The 21,064-nt window shown below is 38.0% G+C and overlaps 1 protein-coding gene across 2 annotated transcripts in view; it reads left to right on the top strand.

The window, feature by feature from the left end:
- The first annotated feature begins 1,415 nt into the window (after positions 1 to 1,415).
- klhl13 (kelch-like family member 13) overlaps positions 1,416 to 21,064 on the top strand; it is a 30,896-nt gene continuing 11,247 nt past the window's right edge. Inside the window, exons 1-3 of one of the 2 annotated variants that reach the window (XM_028421743.1) lie at positions 1,416 to 1,505; positions 3,374 to 3,445; positions 20,376 to 20,517. In XM_028421743.1, coding sequence (XP_028277544.1) covers positions 3,393 to 3,445; positions 20,376 to 20,517 — 195 coding nt within the window. In that variant the 5' untranslated portion in view covers positions 1,416 to 1,505; positions 3,374 to 3,392. Of the gene's footprint in view, positions 1,506 to 3,373; positions 3,446 to 7,866; positions 8,149 to 20,375; positions 20,518 to 21,064 lie in introns of those variants that run through there. The other variant, XM_028421741.1, reaches the window with a different exon arrangement.

Here is a 21,064-nt window from a genome sequence, read left to right on the forward strand (position 1 = left end):
GACAAGAACAGTATGAAGTCACGACCTTAAAGAATAGCCTGTGAATATACCATATGAAAGGTCTGAGGGTGGAATAATACCATAAGACTATAAGAAGCTCAGGCTGTGTGATTTGAATGTGGAAAAGTAGTATACAGCTGAAGGATGATCAATATGACAGATATAATGCTTAAAGTCTGATAAAGACTACAAATATGGCCGCTTTGTATGCTTCTAGTGTGTCAGTCTGTCAACATGGTAACAGCCCTGCCTGCCTGCCTGCCTGCCTGCATCCATGGCAACCGGAATGTTTATCAGCTGCCCCTAACTGCAGCTCTCTCTTTCCCCCTCTTAATGCATTTCCTAGGTAAAACCACCCCGAACAACTTCTCTTTTTGTCCAAACCGAAGCCATTGGCCAAAAAGTAAGGATACCGTCAGAATCCCAAGAAGTTGCTCTACAACTGGTACGATTTTTATGTCTGGCATGTGAAAGATGTGGAGATTGTGGCGAGTTAGAAAATATGGCAGCTCTGCTTCTCTGTTTTTGGTTTTACATTATGTCTTAATGGAGGAATGACCGGCACTCTCCCCGAACAGCTGGCCTTCAGGGCAAAATGGTTTGGTGTGGAGTTTTAAGAGGGACACCATAAGAAAGGCAACGAGTTTTCCTTCGAACTGATATACAAATTACCTCAGGGAGATGGACGGTGCAGGTCTAAGCGCAGGTTAGAGAGATTTTTTTTAGGCATCTCCTCAGCCTCTCTCCACTCTGAGCGATGACTCACCCACTCTAGCTCCCAACATTCCACGCAATACACACTAATGTTAAACTCAGAAGAGACCTCAAAAACCACTTCATCTTTAATCCCCTGTCATTTGAAGACGGAGCTGAACTTCCAAATTCTGAATACAACTTTTGAAGACCAAGACGTTGGAAGTATTTTAAGCCTCAAATGGTTTCTCTAACTTAATATTTGTAGGAGCAGTAGCATTTTGCAGAAGGCATGGTTTGAAGGGCTCTCCCATTGACTCCCATGTTAATTTGAGGGTGGAAAATGTTTAATATTTTTAAAATTATAATATTTGTAATTATTATTATTAAGGTTTCCGGGAATGTCCTGAATGAGCTGAATCTTTTGATGTTTGAATGGTTTGAATCGGCCCATGCATTCTGAAGATATGCTGAGCCAAAAAACGTACGGAAGAATAATAAAGACGTAGAAGAACAAGAGTTTGATTGCCTAGCAACGGCAATCAAACTAATAAGTGCAGACACTTCATGCCCTGTGAGCCTCTAATAAGGAACTCTACTTAAAACCACTTTATTTAGTAACGGAAGTTTTGAGCCAATGAGAGAAGCTTGCCATAGTCTTCCTCCAATGGGAAGTTTGGATGCTGCGGCTCTCCCAGTAAACGACAACTCCATTGGATATAAAAGAAGGAAGGAGGCTCCAGTGGTATAAGTGGATTTGAGGGCTTGGAAGGAAAACAAGGACGCTAGTTAACGTTATCTCGTTCTTGAAGGTATGGAATCTGTTATTTAAAAGTTTATAGAATATATTTAAGACACGTACAGTGTTTGTAATATCATACATACTATACTAAGCTTAACAGATACCAGGTTGCCAGTGAGTCACAGGCATCTGTTGGTGGTGGCAAATCAACCAACCAACCAGACCAACTAACTCAACCAACTAACTCAAGTTAAGACCCTGCTCGGTTTCGCCGTCGATAGTTCCGTAATTAGTAAAGAGCTAGCAGCTTGACAGCAATACAGTCGTCTTTTATGATATACGATTTTTTTTCAAGCTAGCCCATGTTAACACTAGGGTTAGCTTAGCTAGTTAGCCTTAGCTTGCTCCCACTGTATATGTAGACGGTGTGGAGTCAACATGGCCAGAAAATTCGCAAAGCTACGATATGACAGCATTGTCTCAGTTGAGAAAAACAGCTGGTTACCCCGGCTAATAAAAAAAGAACATTCGAAACGATGGTAGTACACGCCTCTGCTAGCAAGGAAGTCAACAGCCTTTGCATGGACTTAGTTTCTTCCAACACGTAACTGTATCATGTTAAGCTTTAAAAGGACTAACCGGCTGTATGTCCTTCTGAGAGCTCAGACTGTAGTCAAACATTTCATCTTCATAGACTTTGTGTCATGAAAGTACTTGCACTTTACTATGTTATGCGCTACAGGGCTCAATTATGTCAACTATTAAACTTTATTGCATTGAACTGAACGTGACAGTCACTGTCCAGTATTTGTCTGCCGTTTATTTTTAACGCAATGTTAATCTGCTTCAAAATACAAGGACGTTTTTTTCTGCCAAGTAACACACTGCCGATATTTTTAGCTTCAATTAGCCTAGTTCTATGTAAAGCTACAAGTTAGAAATATTATGCAATGGTAACATCCCAGCAGGGGATGGGGGTCAAGAAACGCCCATTTACATTGCTGTCAACCTCTGTGCAACATTTTATATAAAAAAAACATGTTTTCTCTCTCTCCTTCTATCTCTCTCTCTCTTTTACACACATACACACCAATATTAATTTCAATAATAAAATACCCCTCTCTTGTTGAGAGGATTTATTATAGTTATAGCTATTGTCAGTGGTGGAGGAAATACTGAAGCTTGGTGCTTAAGTAAAAGTACAACTAACCAGCAAAATACATACTGAAGTAGAAGAAGTTTGAGGCTGACACAGAATGCACTGGTATAGCCACCTATGGTTTTTGGCCCTCTGAATTAAAATATATCTTTTAAATACACCCACGGGCTGGCTCAGTCCAGTGGAGGCTGATTCTGGATCTATGTTCAATGGTAATGTTAGCTGCAAAGGACAAGAGGCCAGTAACAGTGTGTCTACCCCCATGCTGCTGCCAAACACGAGCTCTGCTCACTGGAGCTAATAGAGCCATCTGATTGGTTTAAACTTCAGAGATGGCAACACAATCCATATTTTTGTGTAGATCGAGGCAACACTGGTGAAACTATATTCATAACAAGTAAAAACAAACAATGTAGAAATGTAGCGGAGTAGAAAGTATAGATAATAGCTGCAAAATGTAATAGAGTAAAAGTCTAAAGTATACATTTTTTTTTTACTTCAGTAAAGAAGTACAAATATTAGTTACATTCCACCACAGGCTATTATCATCTGGTTTTGAAACACTGTAAATAAATGATAGTAGTTACAGAAAGTATATATTGAAATGTTTAATACATAAATGATTTTGTTCCATGTATGTTTTAAGAGTACGACCTTTAGAAAGTCTCATTCTTGACCTTGCATCAATTTAAAGTTTAAGCTCTCAAACTTTGGTATGATATTTTGTATTTGTGTAGAAAGAGTTACATGTTCAAAGCACCATGTTTGTATTTTTAAAGGTGTGGATTTGGTGAGGGTATGGAGCACCCTGTACATAGAGGGGAGACAATGCCCATTGGACTGCATGACAGGTAATGCAGACTGTTTTGCATTCTATTTTGTTAGTAGCTTTGCACTTTATTCACTTAAATTGCCAAAACCTGCCAACATTCTATGAGTAGTTAAGTATTGATTGTCTTGACATTGTTGAAGACTTTATTTCACTGATTTCTTAACTAATTCCAACTAAGTGAAATTGCTTATTTTGGAGACTGATCCTAATCTGAATAGTATCAGTCTCGGCAAGGAACTAGAAATAGAAAGATGATGGTGTAGTCAGTAATTCAGCAGTGACAACTTTTTTGACGCATTTTCATGTCCACGTGTGTCTGGTTGTTGTTGTTGTTAATTGGGTGTGTGCAATTGCATGTGAAAAATAATATAAGCTATACATTGTTCCAGCATGATTATTTAGTATTGGTTAATTTAGACTGACTTAGGGGTGGGCGATATGGCAAAAACTTTATATCACGATTCTTTAATGATAAAATCACAATCTTTATTTTACATTGACACTAATTTGCATGTTTCTGTGTAAATGTCACCTCTCAAAAACTATCAGTAGATTTTAAAAGCAAACAACAACTCTGATAATGTGCACTTTTAGTTTTCAATAAACATGAAAATTTAAATAACTTACAGAACAAAATAAAGTTTTATTTCAAATAGGTTAAAAAGAAGACTAATGTAATTCCGTAAAGTATTATTCAAGTCATTTAAGCAGACTGAAGTGTGCCACCTAAGGTTAAACAATAAATACAGTATTAAGACTTAAGTAACTCCTAAAGTTCAATGTGATTTAGAACAAATGATCAAACTTTAATGGCAATCGTATCTAAGGACAAACGGAGCTGCTGCTGTCAGCTCTGTCCACCGTTTACTAGAGTCCTCATATGGAGCCTCTTCATCAAATGCCTGTGTTATTGTTTTGGTGACGTCATTAGCTGTTGCCTCTGTCTGCATCTGACACACACACACACACAGTGGAGGAGTTGCTGACGGCACAACAGCAGCGAACCTGAATATAACGAGCTGGTAATTCAAATCCTTCACGATCGTTTATCGTCAAATCGCACACCCCTAGATTGACTCCATACATTGTTACTTCAGCAACTGTCCTTGTTGAAGTGTCGGGAGAGAAAAAGCATTTCCATTAATGTATAAACATTATTACTAGCACCCCCACATGTGGTGACAAAAAGTGTAGTAAAAAGTTTGTGTTTTAACAATACAAAGTAGCAGTAAAGAGATATCAATAGTCTGGTCTTTTTATATTTAGAGCTGGCTTTCTCCAGCAATTGTACAGCTTATGATTTATAATCCAAGAGGAAAATTAGAGATTAATGAGACAGATTGAGAAAAGTTTTTCTTGATTGAGCTGCAGAGAAATATTAGTTTGACAGATCACATGCTGTGAGTTATACAGTTGGTGATATGTTAACTTTTCTCTGATTATCATGTTTGTTTCATATTTAGAACATCTTGTATTCTCACTCAACCAAAAGCATGCATGTTGAGGAAGCATACCGGTACATGTGCTCTATTTAACATAATTAAGAGAACATTTTTCCATGCTTATGGCTGAGATTCCTTATTTATGGAACACACTTACACTTACAGTAAACTGTTCTCAGATTGTGTTGATACTACTATTAACATAGGCCAGTGAAAGGGGGACAGCGGAGCTTCTTCTGTCAGAGGTGTGATCACTTTAAAATTCAAACGTTTTTACCGTAGCATACAAGACCATTGCTAATTGTATTTTTTTTTAGCTGTTGTACCAAAGACATGGTTTCCTGTAGTTTTTTTTTATTAATTTTCCTGATTATTTCAGACCTATTACGTACTAAAACTATGTAGTTAATCCTGAATAAGGAACAATGTGGTTTCTTGAACCCTGTGACACTGGCAATCACCGAGATCCCAGTCTTATTTCTGCACCACTTTGCCTGCACTGCCTGCTTTGTTAAATCTATAGTATGGGCACTGCACTGACCAGGTTTATTGAAGCTAAAAATCTATAATGCTTTTGTCTAGCAGATTTCTTGGAACTGTTTTTGTGAAGCTGGACTACAAAAGGTTCTCCTCAGTTAAAAAACAGATTTGTGACTGTAAAGGTGGCTGATACAACGGCAACTGCATGGTCAGATGTGGAACACACACTAAAATAAGCTATCGACTAGTGTAGAAGTAAACATAATGTACCAGGACATCAGTTTATTGCTTTTGCACAGTTGGGTTATTTGCATATTGTATATAAACATCTCTTTATGCTTTTTTTTAAAACCAAATCTTTACACTTGACAGGTGTGAGGTCATGGCAGTGCTTCTGCTAGCATTATCTGAAATGGGCACCTTTTTAAAGGGGATTTAATATTATGGGAGGAGAGTGCTGTATTGAACTAAGGATAACAGGTGTAACACTGATCCTTCAGGCTTTAACTGAAGAGACGGAATGACTGCTGCCCTTGCAGTCGGCGCAAGGTTGTTCTGCCATTTACAGTATTAGCTGTGAGGGAGAAGGTGTGATGACAGGGTTGTTGGGCAGAAAGCACTGCAGGTGGTAGAAGAAGACAGGAAAAGGGTTCAGAAGATGCAGGAAAATGTGCTGTAGCTTCTGCAGGAGCCTTCTTTGCCATGTTTATGGTTAAGAAAGTTTTATTAACAATAGCAAAGTTATCCTAATAAAAATATCCATTTTTATGTCTTTCAAAATGAAAAGGAATTTAAAATGGTCTGGTTTTAAGTAATAACCAATACAACAGTTCTTAAGGTATGGTTTGATTTGAAGCTCAAGACAGGTGTGTCATACCAGAAATATCCCTTCAGATTCATTGCAGTGCACTTGCAGGCCAGTTGGTGTTTGACACAAGTAAGGATTAACTGCAAAAATATGCAGCTTTTCAGAGAGGGAATGAAAAAATATATTGCAAGGTAAGGTGTTGCCACATTTCTTAGCAATCATGAATAATGATGCATTTAGAAGTCAATAGGTTTGTGTTTAAACCTTGGTTATTTGTAAATTAATATAGAAAGAGGATTTTGTTTTCACTAATTCTGCTGTTTTTACTCAATCTTCACATCATCAAAGTTAGGCTTGAGAGAATTGAATATTACACCAGTAGGTTTCTGTTCTTCAGACTTTAGAGAATTAGGTCCACTAGAATTTATGCACACACTCATATGTCTATTTTATTTACATTACATCAACAGCAGACTGGCAAGGTCACATTATTTATTTTACAGATAATTTATTATTATTATTTTACATTTTATTATTTATAGATTATTTTTTTATTCAAATGTCCATCTGAAATAGTTATGCAAAGTAGTAATGACAGTATTTACAGTTTATAGTCAGGTCTGACATTCCCCTGAGACTTTTCAAAATCAAGGGTTGTTGAAATTTTCTGGAACTTCTTTTTACCTTTTTAGTAAAGGTTCTACTCTTACCTCTAAGGTTTGTGTATCGTGAAATATTTTTTCATTTTCCTAGACCCATATGAACAGTAGTGTGTTGATCCAGTACACAGCAAGTATGGACTATAAAAAAGAGACTGCACATTTCTTTTAAAAGGTCAGAGTTCGTTCAGTACACAACCTGAATAGAGCTGTTTTTCCTTTCTGTTATGACTTACTGACTCTGGGTACATTTATTGTGAATGGTGAATCTATGGTGCTATGGAAATAACAAGATGTAATGTAACTACTGCTCTGTTATACCAGACAGGATTTGAGCTTGCAGTGCTTATCAGTTACTCCTGCATATACATGTAACCAACAGTGAGATATTGGTATAAACTGATGTCTCACTACTGTAGTCATAATGACCATAACATGACTGCAGCCAAAATTAGTTACAGTTTGATCATCCTGTGGCTACAGTCTGACTCATTGAACCTGAACAGCCAATGGTAAAGATGCTCATTTTCTCATCTCCTTGTGCCGCAAAAGTGTATCATGCCTTTAATTCACCACCTTCTCTCTGCAACATAGCACACCACAGTCTTTCAGGGTATTTTAAAGTTATTATGTGTTATGGCATTGAGGAAGTAGTTCAGAAAGTAAAATTCAGTTGTTGTAGAATATGACTTATGCATGTGCCTGTGGAATAAGCTCAAGAGGTGTTATCTAAGTATAAGTCAATGTCACTGATCCATTAAAAAATCTTGGTGTGAACAGAATTACATTTAGTCAATTAACAATAATAATAATGGGAATAATTTCCTTTTTATGTCCCTTTCATTTCTTTGGATAGCAAGCCCATAGCTGTAATCACAACTCCTCTAACAAGGTGGCACTGTTGCTTAGGTACTGTACTATTCAGTCCCTGAAAGGGTGATGGGAAGGCAGGGCTTCTTCCCCCTCCCACCATGAGACAGCTGTGAATGCAGCAGGGCAAGCAGTCGTGGTGGATGCAATCTATTGGCTTCTCAGTGCCGCTGCTAAAGTCACAACCCTGACTGTAGCCTGCACTGCCTTTACCAGTGTATTTCCGTAGCTGCTGGTGCTGCTGCTGCTCTCCCTCCCCCTTAAATGGTGTGGGCAGAGTGGGATGGAAGACTGCATTGGAAACCTTTTCATGGAAATGGTCTTTGCTGTTGGTATTGCTGTAGCACCATTCTGGTGACAACAACATGCCGTTGAAATGGAAAAGCGGTTCTCCTGTCAGCTGGAAATTCCCAGTGCCAGTTCTTAAGACATCCAGGTCCTCACCCCTTTCGCCTGCCTACATGTGAGTAAGAGCCAAATGTCTCTCACAATGTACAATTTTAGTAATGTGTATAAAATGAATTTGTCTGCTTTTTTAATTCATCATATTTTTGCAAAATGTATGCCACTATTATATTTTTTCAGCTTTAATTAGGCAGAATGCAGTTGAACCATGTAGTGTATCAAGAGATTTGCCTTGTCCAGCATGATTTTTATGGTTTGTTGGCAGAATGCCTTGCTGTTGGGCAAAAGGACTCATTTTGCTGCTAGTGTGGACATGGCAAGCACCACATCCCTGACTCTTGCCCTCTCCCTGTGGCTATGTTTATTTGGGAACAGGGACTCAGCAGCTTGGGAGGAGCCTGCCTTTGTCAGGATGTCTGGCGTGCCCTGGTTTAGAAGCTATTGTCATCTGCTACTGTTCAGGAAGGGGGAAGGGTAGAACAGGGTTGCTTTACACAGCCTCTCGCCATCCTCTTGCTTTACCCATTTTCCAAAGCTCTACTCAAACGCACAAGTGTCGTAGCCAGCCTTGGCTAACTGATAGCCTAAAGGAAACTGCACAGGCTGATGGTTTACTTCTGGTACCCTTTTACAAAATTGGATTAATGCAGTCTTGAGTTATCATGTAGCTTTATTTATGAGTTTCAAGAGAATCTATGCTCTTTTGTTTTACATTCCAATTTTTATCCTTAGTGAACTGGGTAATCTCCAAAGCATGGCTAATTGTAAATGTACAAAATACAAAATACAATAAATCTGTATATTTATTCTACTGAGGACATACTGTCCTAAACCCGTCTCAACTAAATTGTGTCACTTTGTTGGCTCTTTGCTGACAGATTAGCCATATGCTGATTTTTTTTGCATGGTTTGCAAATTGACACAATAAATACTTCACTATTGATTGACTAATAATGGATTTAATCTTTACTTAGCCATGGTGGATTAGCCAGAACTGTCCTGCTTCACCGACGCAATTATTTATGTTCTCACTTGGGGCCTCAGTGACCAATATTAACAGTTGGCTGCTGGGTTTCTCTGTTGAAGCATTTGGGTGGTAAGGGCCTTGCTTAAGGGCACTTCAGTGATTATAATAGTGGCAAATGCAATCCCACACTTCCTGTCTGTAGATCTGATGTCTAGTTAATATTGGATTTAATTCTGTGGCATAGTGTTTCTTCTGAGCTGTTAATGAGAATTAAGTGGCATATGTTTTTGATAGTGAACTGACACTTTGTGAATATTTTCCACAAACATCTGAAAACCTATTTTGTCTATGTAGTTTTTTTATTAGATTATTGATGTCTGTGCAATGAAGTTCCTTTAAAATACAGCAGCACATAAAACTGTGTTTGTGTGTGTTTTGTTTTTTTTGTTTTTTTTTTGTTTTTTTTTTTCTTTTTTTGTGGATTTAGACCAGCCATATGCTCTCTTTTTTTTAATGTAGGTTTAGGTAAGTTATTTAAGCCCCGGCATAGTTGGACAAATGCAAATTAGTCTGAACCTCTTAGTTAATTCTGATTTTCAGTGGTTGTAAGGTTAAAAATACATTACTTGATTTAAAAAAAGATCCACCACATTAGCTTTCCAGGCTAAAATTATATTGCATCCCAGGATATTTTTGATAGATCATCTTTTTTACTAGTGTCATTCTGGCATAGTTGCAGTTTTATTTTAAACATTTTAAAAATAAGCTATGCTGCGTCTTATCCAATGTGCTGTATATTATCAGGGGGTGCAGGTATCTCCTTCCACTACAGCATTTATCAAGAACCTGTCAGAGACAGTGTAAGAAATACGTATACTGTGTTTGTGGCATTTGTACAAATGCAAGAAGAGGATCTTCATACCACCAGCATGTCATTTGGAAAAGCATGGCAAATCTTCCAGTGAAGCCACAAAGATGAGTACATAAAGTGTACTTCACTGGCGTGTATCATCATAGGAGGTAATCTGGACACAGTGTGACAAGTGAAAAGTATTCCAGCCTTGAGGCTCCACCTTTTTCTGCCTAGTGTGGCTCTGCACACCAGACAACTTACTATTTTGAAACATGTATATAGTAAGCTGTGTTTTCAGGCATGCTGATATTTGGCTCCCAATTATAGGTTAGCCTGTGGTCAGGAAGAAGTCACTGTTTATAGGTCCTCTGTCCCTTTGGATTTAGAGACATTTTTAACTTGGTTTTCTGGTAGTGTAATCTTTGTATGCGTCCTAAGCAGCATAGTGGTGGAATGTGCAGTAGAGAAAGCTTGTAGAATATGTGATGTATAGTGGGTATTCAAAAATTGATTGCACAATGTACTCGCCTGTCTTGGAACCACCCAAATCTATATATGGAAAAGGTTGTGGTGCAGATTTCATGCCAGTAAGAAATGGCTGAGGTTCACTGCCTGTTTGGCCAATAGAATAATTGGGGGGGGGGGGGGAATAAATCCAAAAAGTCCTTGATATGAATGTCATGCCTCATCTTATGGTGGTTCAGTGCTAAACACTTAATATATGTGACTGCTGTCCATAGTAATCACCTCTTGGAGATGCCATGATGAGCCAGCAGCCATAACTGCAGCAACACCCATTTAATTCCTGTCAGACCTTTAGCACGTCATGCCCTTTTTCTATCTCTGTGTGTTCTTGTCACTCTTCAACTGTCCAACAGGCAAATTGCTGAAAAATCAACCCTTCGTAGATGCTCTTGCACATTTTAACATTTTTTTATATTTTGGAGTCTAAATGTTACTCATACTGCTGCATCGTCAGTCTAATTTTTTTATCGTTTTAATTTACTTAAAATTGATGCATATGTTTACATCCTTTACTGAACCTGCTGCCTGCTTGTATTAAAGCTATAGAGTATTTGTTTTCGTAGCAAGTGTTGGGATTGTAGTTTGAAGAGATTGACTCGCATGTCTCAAGCGGCTGTCAAATCCATCTGCTGCTGTTACAGTCCCCTGTGCTACTGTGTTGGGAATATGTTTCCACAGTTTCTGAGGTAAATGGCCCATTATTTTACACGTGTTTCATTAAAGACTACTTCATGACCAACCTGGAGTCATTCTTCAATCAGTTAAATGACTCATCTGTCATAAAATAGATCGTCACAGCATATTTGATTTGACAGCTGACAACAAACTGAGTAAGCTGGGTTTTTTGCACTGGGGGAATATCAGCTTCTAGACATTTTTCATGGTTAAAAATGCATAAAACAGTGGAATTCTTCTCAAGGGCCTCACTAGATATTTCGCACCATGATTTGTGTTAATTGGACTGAGTCAGGGATCAAATGCCAGCAGAGAATTATAACTACAGTATAGTGCTGTTCAGAGCTAGTGTACTGTTCTCCAATGTGCAATAACACATTAATGTATAGATAGCAGCACATTGTGATAATGATGTATTGTTTCTTGTGTCTTATGTGCTGGCATCTCTGTGATGAAAACATTTCACATTAATGTTTGCTATTCTCTGCCGAGAGTCACTGATCACAATTATGTAAAATATTTTAATGAGCTTGTATAATTGGTGGAATATTAAATGCCCCCTTCTTGAAGCAACATCTGTTTTTAAATGAGGCCAGGTTTGTGTTACGGATTTGATATTCATGTGTCCAACAAATACAGACACATGCACAGTGCAGCTGAGCATATGCTCTGCTACTGGATAAATTATAGCCTAGAAAATTGTCTTTTTTTTATTTACTTGCCCTTAGGAATGGACATGAAGTTCCCAGTGTCTTTTTGGCCATGTTGTACAAAAAGCAACTGCCACCCATGGGATCATTTTATTTTCACTGAAGGGCCAGAGGGGAGGCACAGGCAGTCTGCCTGGCAGAGCATCAACTGAGTTCAGTCAGGTGAAACTGTCATATCTCCACTCATCTCACACACATACATGCACTTGGGGTAAGATGTGATGAAGTTCAGTGTAGTTTCATCAAAGCAGTTCACCAGTCAGTGTGTGTAGCCGTTATCAGATCCAATGATTTGCCTTGCTCTTAGCTAAGTTTCTGAACATGCTGGAGTGTGTGATAAGAACTCCCAATAATAAAGGAAAACTGCAAGACAACTCAAAGTGTACCAAAATATGTTTTTGCATGTGTGGTAACAGAGTCTTGCAAAAAAAATTCAGATTGTTGACCTTAACTGTTGGTCAGCTCAGTTTCCCATTGCCAAATCTATTTACACCTTGTTACTATTCTGAAGAGGAGAATAGAATAGAATGCCTTTTATTGTCCCTATACACAAGTGCAATGAGATTGTACTTTCCTCTATTCATTCTCAGCAATGTTCCTTCCAGTTCCTTCCCATTTTTTTAAAATCTTTGCTCACACAGTTACACAGGCTGTAATTGGCTTTGTGTAATGGAAGGTGGAGCACATCAGGACTGCCAGGGGAATTAAAAATAGAAATCATTTTCAGTATTGCTGACCTATGTGATTGTGGCAGAGGCTGCACGATTAATCGTGCACCCCCCTGTTTAGATAGTGACAGATTAGGAGCCTTTGTATGCAAAGCTGTGCTTCTCTTCTCAGGGAATATTATGCTGACACTTCTCATTCCCTTTGCTTTGACACATCTCTTGCCTTTTCTGTTCAGAATCTGGATTCAGTATGTGTACATGTTTCCCCCTGAGCATGCTGCAAAACTCAGACCTGTATAGTAAAGATGTCTCTCAGTGCAAACTGCTACACAAGCAAATGTATTATAACCTTACAAAAATCTTTGATTATTACAGAGTCATTGTAGCATATAGTGCACGCTAAGATTATTAGCAGCAATTGGATCAACTACCTGGAGATCCTCGATAGTCTTAGAACCAGAGAGAGCCACATATACATATACTGTTGTATAACACTTGAAAAGAGAAACTGTTGAGTCAGTAAGCAGCTCATTGTAGTATTAATTTAGTTAAGCCACAGTATGTATTAGGGAACTGCCAATTTTCTTAAGTATGAGCAGACCACACACAGATGTCTGATCAGTGATCGCTTCATTTTTACTGGAAATAAATACAAATTAGACCAAAAAGCAAATGTTCACAATTCTGGTGTTATTTTGGTTCATAAATAGTTAATTATTATGATCAGCATATTTACAGTCTAGCCACCAGACTTGCTCCCACATTTGACACGCGCAGAGGTCTGTTTGATAGAATAGACTCGGTGTGAGAGTGGAATTTTAAGACTACCCTTAACTCATTTTCTCTGCCCTACTGTTGCTTGTTGTCTGTAGTAGAAAAAGCCAAACACATTCTGTGCTTGGTCGTCTAAAGTTGTGAAAGAAATTTTCCTCTCAGTTGTTGATTTTTCAGATGAGTTTAAGGAGGGGGAATAGATGCTGCGGGCGAGACTTTAAAGCTTTATAGATGTGTGGCAGTGGAATCTATGCATGTTTATATGCTGGGATGGAGTAAACAGTTATGTTTTAGGTTTGCTGTGTTTTGTATGCTAATCAACACGAGCATATTGTCTTCAATAACATTCACAGAACCTCTGCAGTCTATTTACTATATGTTCACTGCCATAGGACAGATGCCACAGTCATTTTCAAGGCTGTGTTCTTGCTTGTGTTGCGTTTTATTGGAAATGTCTTCTTTCCTGACTAAAATCCATTTAATGCTTGTGAAAGTGCAATGTACTGCAAGATCATTGCATTGGGATAGGATTGTGTTCAACTCATGCATGTGTTTTAACACTGCTGCATCTTTAGATGTTTTTTTTTACCCTGGGGACTCTGTTGTTTACCACATGGTCTTATTGCATTGTTGTGCTTTGTGTTTGAAAAGGCTCTTCAGTGTATGTGTCTGGTAGCACTTGTTGTGCTTACAAGGGCAAATAGAGATTTTCCTCCTGACCTCCCACCTGTTGCTTGAGAAGTGCTACAGAGTTGTCCTTAGTTAGCTTCTGTCCATGCACCTTGTTCCCTTTTTTGTTGTGCCTTTTCTATGTTTAGGATTCAGCTGCTGCTATATGGAGTACTTGAGTGTGTAAGCCAGACCTTAAAGGTCTGACAGCAGTCTTGTGATCTTTCTTTTGTTTTGGGTTGACCACTGAAACATAACCCTAAAATGTTTGTACAGTTGGTTGTGTTCACATTTACATATTTTACCATGATGTAATTTTGTAAAGGCTATATTTTAGTTATGGAGTGAGTGTAGAGTGAATGCATTAAAAATCTAAAATCTTTCATTCATCAGCATGATGCTTATTATGGGGATAGTATATGAGGAGGATCTGACAGTGGCAAGACATAGTGCTTCTAGGTCTACATACAGAGTTCCAGTTTTCTCATCAGACCAGAGAATCTTTCTCCATCATGCTGTCAGACCTTTAAATGCCATTTGATAAACTCCAAGTGGGCTGTCATATGCATTGTGCTCAAGTGACTTCCATCGGGGCACTTTTACCTTAAAAGCCTGATTGATGTGGTGTTGCTGAGGTGGCTGTCCTTTCAGTCTCTGCAAAGGACTTCTCAATCTCTGTTAAAGCGACTATTCCGTTATTTCGAAAATCCCCTAAAATGCCTATAGACCTGGAAGGGTTAAATGAAACCTGAAGAGAAAGACTAATAACAAAGTTCATCACAAGTGAGAATTTTGTAAGCTGACAATGATGAAAAATCTTAATACTGACCATTGCTGATAAACTGTTGCTCAGATGCACAGCATTGTTCATGGTTTGAAATATTCTGGTCTTTTTAGTAAAGATGAGGAACATGTAAAATAGTGCTAAATTACACAAAGTTTAATTTTTATTCAGTAACTGTAGATGTTGCACCTAAAATAGATGAGATTAATAAAGTGTCTATCAAAGCATAGCTAAGCATGATGGGGCAGTAAAGCCGTACTCATTCATCTTTAAGAGCCTTCCAATGTCATCCCAGGCACAAAGCCAAGTGACTTACCTTCCTGAACTGTCACTGGTGAAAGGATTTTTTTTTTTAACCTTTCCTCTGACATGAGCGGACTGGAGAGTCTGCAATCCTTGTTCTTTCGTGACTGCTATTTCAACCTTCCAACTTCCTCTTCTGCTTTATAATGTACTCTTTCTGTCTCCTTCTCCTGCCTCTGTTTAAAACCTATACATTACAAAGGTAACTTCCGAGTCACTGGATCTGTTGCATCTGTTACACACTGCACAAAGTTAGTTTTCCTTTTAATGACTGAGGAAAGAAAACACCACATGTTGCACTTAAATTGTTTTTACACCTGACCCTGTTCAGAAAACAGTATTGAGTGATGGGTGTAAAAGCAGCAAACATCTAAGATACCACCAACTACTACATGTCAGTATACTGGGAATCTAAAAGTAAATGTAGTCCTTTTCATCTTTTAGGGCTGGGCGGTATTAAGGTATACCGGCAGGACACACAGGTAGCGACGGTATCATTTTTAATACCGTCAATAAAAAAAACATAAAAAAATGCAATGTACTTATATAAAAATAAAATAAGGATCAAATATTAAACATATTTTATTTGATGTCTTGTGTGGTTGAGTCTTCAGTTTTACTTCAGTAGTATAATATATTTTACTTTTGGAGACGTTTGATAAAGTTTACGAACATGACGAGACAGCAGAGAAGAGAGAGAGAGAGAGAGAGAGAGAGCTGTAGTCGCAACTGTGACCGGGTCCCTTAGAAGAACACTGCTGCGCTTTAGAGGACGAGCCAGAGCTGAGATGGTATTTAGTTTCTGAGCGGTGTAGGCACAAGCCAACAGTTTTGTGCCGTCTGAGCCTACATTTATCAAACATGACCGGCAGGTTTTCCGTTTACCGGACATAACATAAATACCGCACAAGGCAGTATTTAGTGTTTAGTTTAGTTAACATGATAAAATTACAAAAACAAACAGAAACATATCGGGATGGGCTCATACCAGTTTAATACTGCGGTGTGCTGCCAGCATGAAATTTGCAGGGGTGCACGGCACATGGCACGACACGGTATTTATGTACACCGGGGTAAAATGTGGAGGGCGTTTGACTGTATCAAAATTTGGATACCGCCCAACCCTAATATCTTTACCTCAAACTCGGTGAAAAACTGATAAAACTGTAACTTTCTTTGGTCATTTTTAAATGATATTAAAACTTCTGATCACTGTACCTTTTAAAAGATAGGCAGTCAGCATCTTCTCAATATGTGGTTTTATATAAAGATTTACATTCATCTAGCCTTATTTTTGTTAACTTATTATGCAAATGGAATGCTGTTTACCATATATAAAACCATATGCTACATTAAAGAGAAAAAGTGATGTACCATTGTGAAACACCAAGAGAATAGTTTGTTAAATATTAATAGGATGCTCTTAGTTCACTAATGTAACTAGAGATACAGTTCTCTGGTGTCTTTGGGAAGAGAGGAACTTTTATGTGGGATGCTGTAGCTGTTGTCTTCTTTGTTTCGTTCCGGCAGCCACCAACACTCCTTTGTGGTTTGGACAACCCACTCTCTCCTCGCTGCCTGTCCGACTTACCACCTGACGGGGTAAATGTACCAGTACATTGCCTGTGCTCTGTGTCAGTGTGATTGTGACCACTCTCAAAGCCATCAGCGTTTAGTGGTGATCCTGTTCGCTATTTCCTCGTAGACATTGCCATTATCATCCCCTCCTAAAATGTACCCTGTTACTGATCCCATCTTCTCATTATTTTAAACATGGTGTTGTACAAATCATTGAAATTTGTTTGTAACAGACCTTGAACACGAGTAACCAGATCGTACCGTGCTGCCTAGTTTTCCTTGTTCCTCTTGTGGTAGTAGAAATCTATGTTTTTGTGCTTATTTTGACGTGTGTATCCTCATTGGTTTTCCTGCCTGTTCTGTTAGATACAGCCTGACCTTCTATTAATGTTTGTTTTTTCCATCATATATCCCTAATGTCTGTGGCCTAATCGTTAAAGCGTTAGAATAAAGGCTGCAGTCAACTGTTAGTCGGCTGAAGTCTTGGTGGTGTGTTCAAGTGCAAAGATGTGAAGCGATGTGAGGTGACACAAATCGTTTGATCAGCCAGCCTGTGTTGGCTCTGAGGTTGGCCCGCCGTATCGGAGCCCTAAAGTAAAGGTATTTTTTTTTTTTTTTTTTTTTTTTTTTTTTTAGGAAAAAAAGAGTTTCCGTTCCACAATTTCTGGCCATGCAGACATATTGTAAAACATTTTTTAACATCATAGATCAGTTTATGCACAAAAACAGGGTGTTTTTGTTTTCTTCTCCAGGACACCTTGTGCCTCACATCCTTGCAATTTAATATGGTTATAATATATTTCTATTATAATGTTGTTTTCCTCTTAATCTTTTTACTCCCATAAAGAACAGCTCCCAGTATACTTATTTACTTTGAAAAGTTAATCAGTTACTGTGTGCAACAATTTACCATTTACAGTTTCATCTTTTAGTGTACAGTACTCTACATCAGGGATATAGCAATACCAATTTGACATTTTACTAGTATGTTCTGTTCATAAACAAAGAATCAGTACATGTTTATTTTATCAGACGTGAATCATTAAAATCATTAACATGGAACATATTACTGGTTTACTGGTTTTTGACTCTGATCCTGATCTCTAATGCAAATCTTGATCTACGTCATCAATACTGCCATTTTTGTCTCTGGTGTGTTACATTAGTAGTGATAGGTATTTTTTTCTGTAATAGACTAGCATCAAAAGATTTAATGATATGTATCTGTTACATAAAGTCTGTTGTGCCTGCCTATTACAGAGGTACGTAACACTGAGATCCTTAGGGAACCTGAGAGTGAGTGTTTTTCTGCTGTGTTTAAGGAATAGAAAATGTACATATCCTCACCTTTGTTCTATTTTTATCTCACTGATACTAGGAGTGAGATGAGTTTTTTTCAGGTAAAATGGCTTTAGAATATCAGATCATCAGCTTAAAAAGAACTGTGTGGCATGACAGCAGCCTGCCAAACCTTTTTAACTGCATCTAAAAGCTATGTTTTATTCAAATCCTTGAGTAACATCTCTGCGAAGCACAGGGAACATTTACTTACAAATGGTAAAACTGCTCTACTTACCACAAAAAAAAATCAAGCACTCAGCCAGACAAGGACTTCGAATTACTTCATTATATAAATAGTCCACCCAGAAACCATTAGTCTTCTACATCTGACAAGTGCTGCCTGCTCATGAGCCTGTTTGAAGACACACATTTTTTTGCTGTGCTGAGCCAGACACTTTTGTTAAAGAATATTTGATCAAAATCAGGCCAATCTTCACTTAAAAATGAACACCTTTTTATTTCTCTGATGCCACATTCATTAACATTTTTGTTGTTTGTTAATGTGGTTCATAGAGTTCTATCTGTAAATAAGGCAGATTAAGAAACACACTTATTAGAAAGCACATGCCATTGTTTTTAAGTGTGCATACTTAATTTAAGCATTTTAACTATTGCTTTTTGTTTCATATTATTTCATTATTAATTATCATCATTAATGCCAATTTAAGCCTTTTTCTGCTATTTCTGATATGGACAGTTATACTGTTTGATAAAATAAAAAAAAAATCTCAGCTGATTTCATTTTTTTTTTTTTACCCAAATGAGCTTTATTCTCTAATGTCAGTTTTGTTGGCACAAAATGTACTCTCATCCCAAGAGTATCCCCCTTAGGGCTCTGAGTCACACTTCCCATCTTTTCACATTCATCCTCTGAGGGGCAGTTAAGGACTTTACACCATGTTACATCACATGTTGAAGTCCTTGTTGTATCAAATTTTTGTCAAGCTGTCCTGGTATGCAGGCATATCAGAAGATGTGGAACATACACATTATGAGAAACCCCACAACATCATGCTCCCACAGTGCAGAGTTTTCTCTGTAATAGGACACTGGTGAAAACGTTTCAAACAGAACAGTACAGAATCCTTGGATTATAAATCAATTACCCATTTTGAGGAAAACTCTCGTTTACTTCAATTAGCATTAGCTCTGTTTGCCTCCTATGTTTTTTCTCTTTCCAGACTCTGAAAACTGAGAAATGACGAATGTACTTGTAAAATGGTTTCTTATTTAGTCACAGTATATCTCAGAACTAATGATCTTTTTAATGCCTCATAGCCCATTTCAAACTAGTTTATTTTCCTTTCACGTACTCATTTAACTCAGAGATGATGGATGACAAAGCTGTGCAAGTTTATAGAGGAAAGAGCTTCCATCAAAATCCTGCCTCAGTTAGAAGGTTTAAGTGTCACTATGTGTAAATGCAGCATTATGCTCAGTATGTCAATAAGCATCTGTTGTAATTAAAGTTTCTTTGCCCTACAGCAAACACACACACACACACACCAGTGACAGCAAGCTACCATGCGAGGTGTTTGCCAGGTTATCAAGGGCAATTTGGAGCTCAGTGGCTTGTCCAAGGACACTTTGACATTTGGACATGAAAAGCTGGGAATTAAACCACTTTACCACAGTGCTGTTTAAGTTCAGCTTGTAAATTTTTAGTTTCATAATTTCATTTTTCATGAATTTCCTGCTAATCTAGCAAGTCAGGTTGTCACAAGTGTCACTGAGAATGGCCATCTTCATGAGGCTATGAATAATCATGCCAGATTTTAAGACAGCCTGGGCAGTACTGTCATATCACGCTTTGGACTAAACTGTGAACGGGCACATTGACAAATTATGAGATCATCATCCTTGGCCTTCTGCTCATGGTTTGGCAGATGTGGGTTTGGGTTGTTTATCAGCACATGTACAATGTTTGTAGCTTGTACATACATACAGTAAGCTGCCTTATGGAAATATGACTTGTATGATTTCACAACATGTTTGTGCATTCAGAAATAGTTTGAAGTAGTGTTACCTAGTAACCCTCAGTATTGCCGTTTACCACTTAGACATTTAACTTCTGAATGGTCTCATTCTTCAGTAATATGAAGAATATCAAAAAAATCTCTTTTGTAGCCCTGTAGTAAGACCAGTGACTAGCCTTGCTAGAACCAAGAGCTCTATTAGTTGGAGCCCCCAGGAGTTAGGAGCATACCCTGTTAACTTCCCCTGTCACATTTCCCCTCCTGGTTCAGTCTTGCAGGCTTACAACTTTTAGGTGACAGTATGTCTAACAATTAGGTTACCACCACCCAATATGTCCTTAAGTAAGTGTCACTTTGAAAACTTATCTGTCCTACTTTTCTGTAAGCTAAATTTAGATGGAAACACATGTTTTTGCCTACACTTTTTTTTTTTAAAAAACCTCCTTTACTTTATTCCAATAGATCCCTCGTGGAGGACGACGACGCTCACATGAAAGTTGCTCTGGGCTATGGTGATATGGGCATCTCTGCTCACCTTCAGGCATCAAAGACTGGAAACACTCGGTTTTTCACAAGCAACACACACAGCTCAGTGGTTCTTCAGGTAAGAGTTCATAACCATAAAGTGGTAACATGGGTATGATAGCAGAGTTTGCATGTCTCTTCATGTCAGTAGAGCATACAGCCCTCCATGAACATTTCTGATGCCATCCTGACAAAACGATAGGGATGCACGAAGTAAAAATTTGTAGCCGAAGCCGAATAATAAATTTAAAGTTTGGCCGAATATCAAAGTTTTTCACTTTTTCTCAATATTGCATAAACGATACCTTTTTAGCCAGGTTTGGTCTTGAAGCAAATGAATGATGAATAATGAATTTCTTGTTGCAGTTTTTTATCTCACTGTAGATAATATTTCAGTTACACTTTGTTCATGAAATCTGATTAACATGATTGTATGGATTAACTGCTGATCAAAACTCACAGTCTTATATTTCCATCAATTTGATTGGCTCTTTTTTAGACTTGTGAAATCTTTAAATGCATCCTCGCATCATCACTGATTAGTTTTAAGTGATGGTGATGTGGTAGTGGGTGCTGGTATTGTGGTTTGCTGTTTGCTGTAATGGCTGTCCTTTGTCACCGACTCG

Source organism: Parambassis ranga, chromosome 14, assembly GCF_900634625.1.
Source record: "Parambassis ranga chromosome 14, fParRan2.1, whole genome shotgun sequence".
Classification (NCBI taxonomy): domain Eukaryota; kingdom Metazoa; phylum Chordata; class Actinopteri; family Ambassidae; genus Parambassis; species Parambassis ranga.